This window comes from Carlito syrichta, unplaced genomic scaffold (assembly GCF_000164805.1).
Source record: "Carlito syrichta isolate Samal-C Ts95f unplaced genomic scaffold, Tarsius_syrichta-2.0.1 Scaffold303113, whole genome shotgun sequence".
Classification (NCBI taxonomy): Eukaryota; Metazoa; Chordata; class Mammalia; order Primates; family Tarsiidae; genus Carlito; species Carlito syrichta.
The window spans coordinates 527,962-531,924 of NW_007247209.1; the positions used below are offsets into that span (position 1 = coordinate 527,962).

Sequence of the window (3,963 nt, forward strand, 5' to 3'; positions counted from 1 at the left end):
CGAAGCCCAGCAGGTCGAGGCTGAGGTGGCCGGGAGCGGCCACTGCACTCCAGTCTGGGCGACCGAGTGAGACTCCAACTCAAAAAAAAAAAACAAAAAAAAACAAAACTGTTTAGATCAATGACTGCTGATGCAATTATGAGAATCTATTCCATTTAAAATTAACACAGGTCATCACTGAATACCAATTCTGCCCCCAGAAAAAGGGGGAAAGGTGAGAGAAACCCTCCTTTCCACGGCAAGGTGTCTGACACAGGAGCTGTATGTGTCCTTGCCCACGAAATGCATTTCAGCCCAGGTTCTCATGAATGCAACTGCGATGATGGTTGCCTAAGGATTTTTCCTTGTGGCCCAAACATAACTGCCAGGTTTCTCTGCATGAGCCAGGAAGACGAGTGAAGCAACACCTTCTTCTAAGGCAAAAACCCTTCTGCAGACATAGCTTATTGTGGTCTGAGTGTCACACAACCTCCTCCCAAATGAATCGTGGCTGGTCAACATCCTGCACCTCGGTTTTCAGGAAATCAGGACAGACCAGGTTTTAGATGTGTCTGGAATAGGAGAAACCCTAATTGTACCTACTGTGGGAGGCAGATGTGGTAGAAACAAATAAATCCAAAGATCTGCACTTTATTCTTACTCTAGCCAGTTTTAAAAATTTATTGTCTCTGTCTTCCCTTTCTCTCATAAAATATTTTATAAAAATTGCTAACAATATGGAGAAGCAAGTCTGGAAATTCGTTAATGCTATTTCCTTCCCTGACAGCCTTTGGGTTGGTGCTAAGAATCGACATGAGAACTGAGGACTATCCGAATCCCAAGCATTAGTGAAACGAGCCAAGTCACGGAGAGAAGGGGTTGGCAACACAAGCCTTGTAAACCCCAGCACAGCCACCCAAATCTGCTTTCGGTGCGGCTGAGCTGACAGGTGACTCCAGCAAGGTCCTCTGACAGCACGAGCTGTGTCATACTTGGGGCAGGGTAAGTGGGGAGGTGCTGGCTTAGGCCCAAATCTGCACAGTGGGGGCGTAGTGCATATACCATGGAATGGCCAGGATGGGAAGCAGTCACCTTGAAGTTGGGGTCCCCGGATAGAGAAGTTGCAAGTGTTGGGAAGCCGTTCAGCCCCTGGAAACTGGCTATTCAAATGGATTCTCTCATCAAATTCAGCCTAAAAAAAAAAAAAAGAAATAAAATATTCAGTGACAGCATCTAAGAACTCCACCCCCCTTCTACCACCAGCAACTGAACTTTAGACTTTTCTGGGAAACTAAATCTCAATATGTAAATACCAATAAGTGTCTACCTATTATGTGTGTGTGTGTGTGTGTGTGTGTGTGTGTGTGTGTGTGTGTGTATTTTTTTTTTTGAGTCAGAGTCTCAGTCTTGTCCAGGCTGGAGTGCAGTGGCATGCACGTGGCCACTGCAGCCTTGACTTGCTGGGCTCAGGTGATCCTTCCACCTCAGCCTTCCAAGTAGCTAGAACTATAGGCGTGTACCACCACGTCCAGCTAATTTTTTGATTTATTGTAGAAACGAGGTCTCGCCAAGTTGCCAGGCTGGTCTCAAACCCCTGGATTCAGGTAATCCTCTCGCCTCCAGAACGCTAGGATTACAGTTGTGAGCCATCATGCCCAGCTGTCTTCCTATAATATTTAAGGGCGTGGACTATGGAAAGCAAAAAGTTCATTAGAGTAAAAAATAAAATGGACTCCCCCAGCATTAAATATACTATCTCTGGTATAGTTTTATCCTGTCTCTGTGAGAAGATCCTCCCCTCTGTCTCCTTGCCCCATTCTTGCTGCCGCCACCCCCCCACCCACATACCCATCTGCTGTGCTCACCTCCAGCCTCTCCTCCAGGTAATCCCGAATGTCCCTCATGTGGGCCTCATACACTTCACAGTTCTGGGTCACTAGCTCAGCAGCCTGGGGACACAGATATGCAGCAATGCATGGAAGCACATTCAGTTATTGCAAAACAAAGGAGGGCAACAAAGCTTCTATCAGCACAGGTGATAATCTCCTCAAACCGCTCATTCTCTTGGGCATTGTAATAGGCCATAGTTCTTGAGTGCTGGTTTTTGGGGGTCCCTTCCTGACACCAACGACACCACAGCAAAGAAGCCAATTCTCAGAGCCCATGCCTCAGAAAGAGACACACAAAAACAAGGTGAATGGATTCCTGCTGGCTGCATCAGTGCTGTGAAGGGACCATGCATGCCCGCAGTGGAGGGGTGTAACAGAGATGGCTGTACGAAGGTGAGGATTAGCATCCCAGCAAAGGCCCTGCAGAGGGACAGACAGAACACAGGGGCCTGGTGTGGTAGATGGACAGAAGATAAAGGAACAGATCAGTAGGGCCCTGCAAGTCTGGCAATGGGCTGGATCCAAATGTCCGTGCAACAGGGCAGGGCAATTAGATTCTGAGGAAAGGGTGAGACAACCTAATATGTGTTTCCCAGTTATTTTTCTGCTATGTGGACAATGGTGCAGCAGACCCATGGGGGCGTGGCAGGTGTCCAGGCCCTTGGTCGGGGGTTGGTGGCCATGAAAAGGACAAGAGGTAGAACCTGGACATATCTGGAGACAGGACTGGCACTTCATTAGATGCAGGGGACAAGGACAAACTGAGAGCATCTCCAAGACTTCTGAAGTGAGAACCTGAAGAGCAGATAATGCCATAAGGGAAGGGGAGGATGGAGGAGAGAGATCAGGACAGGTTTAGACCCAGAAGAATGTCCAGTAAGTAGCTGGGACATGGGTCTCCCAGGAGATAGGTCAGGACCTGCTCTGAGATGTCAAGTTCAAAAACAGGAGCACAGAATGGTGATATGGTCATCGGACCTGGATGGGAGCCACCAAGGAGCAGGTGTGGGGAGGAGCCCCCATCAGGTACCAAAGGCAGAAAAGGAATAGACCAAAGGTCTGGGGAAGTCAGCTGGGGAGGCAAGTGTCTTGACAGCAGCCAATACTGACACGAGACTGAGGAGGGTGAGGATACACCCAGTGAACGTGACAACATGGTGGTGGCTGGGGACCTCACCTCCTCAGCAAGTGTCAGGGAAGAGGAACAAGAAGCTGACTGGACATGATGAGGAGAGTGCATGTAGGCCGCTCTCCAGGGCCTTTTCCTATGAGGGTCAGGGGAAGGCTGTTTTAAAGGTTAGGGGAATTTCCCAGTAGAGAAGAAGGCTAAGAGACATGAGATAGATGCCTTCTGCAGCGGGCACCAGGAAAGGGAGGCTGGAAGGGACCTTGACTTGCCCTAGGTAGGGTGTGCGTGCAGAGGTCACGTATGAAGATGGAGTCAGGCTGGAGAAGGGGGAAAGCACTGTCTAGAGTCCTGATGGGGCTAGCTGGGGCTCTGGTGTTGGGGCTAAGAGAACGCTGCAGGCACATGTGCAGTTGCAGGTGCAAGCTAGGGCCAGGGAGATGACCATGGGCTGGGAGGCCATGAGCACCGTGAGTGTGACTTTATTTCGGAAGCTACTAGCATAATCTTCATCTTGTAGGTGGGACAGCCAGGACTCAGAGAGGTGGAGTGACTTGACCCAAGGCACACAGCAAGCAAAGGCTTGAGCCTAGATTTCAACCAAGGGTATTCCAAAGTATTCATTAATACTTCATCATTCAGCCTAATATGAGCAGGTGCTGTACTACCGCTTAAAACACACTCTTCCTCCTAGTAAACGTCACCTTAGTTATCGTGATGCATTTAAATGCAACTGTGGTCAGTTAAGAATATAGTTAAGCCGGGCTCGGTGGCTCAGCCTGTAATCCCGCACCTTTGGGAGGCTGAAGTGAGTGGATTGCCTGAGCCCGTGGGTTCGAGACCCGCCTGGGCAGCGAGACCTCATTTCTACAGTAAATCAAAAAATCAGCCGGGCGTGGTAGCGCATGCCTGTAATTCCTGCTACTCGGAAGGCTGAGGCGGAAGGATCGCCAGAGCCCAGCAGGTGAA

The 3,963-nt window shown here is 49.5% G+C and overlaps 1 protein-coding gene across 1 annotated transcript in view; it reads right to left on the reverse strand.

Annotated features, from left to right (window-relative positions):
* Positions 1 to 3,963, reverse strand: part of SCLY (selenocysteine lyase) — a 44,602-nt gene that overhangs the window by 4,364 nt on the left and 36,275 nt on the right. The window contains exons 8-9 of the mRNA XM_008057724.1: positions 1,845 to 1,928; positions 1,072 to 1,171 (exon numbers count right to left, since the gene is read on the reverse strand). Of these exons, the coding sequence (XP_008055915.1) occupies positions 1,072 to 1,171; positions 1,845 to 1,928 (184 nt within the window). The remainder of the gene's footprint in view (positions 1 to 1,071; positions 1,172 to 1,844; positions 1,929 to 3,963) is intronic.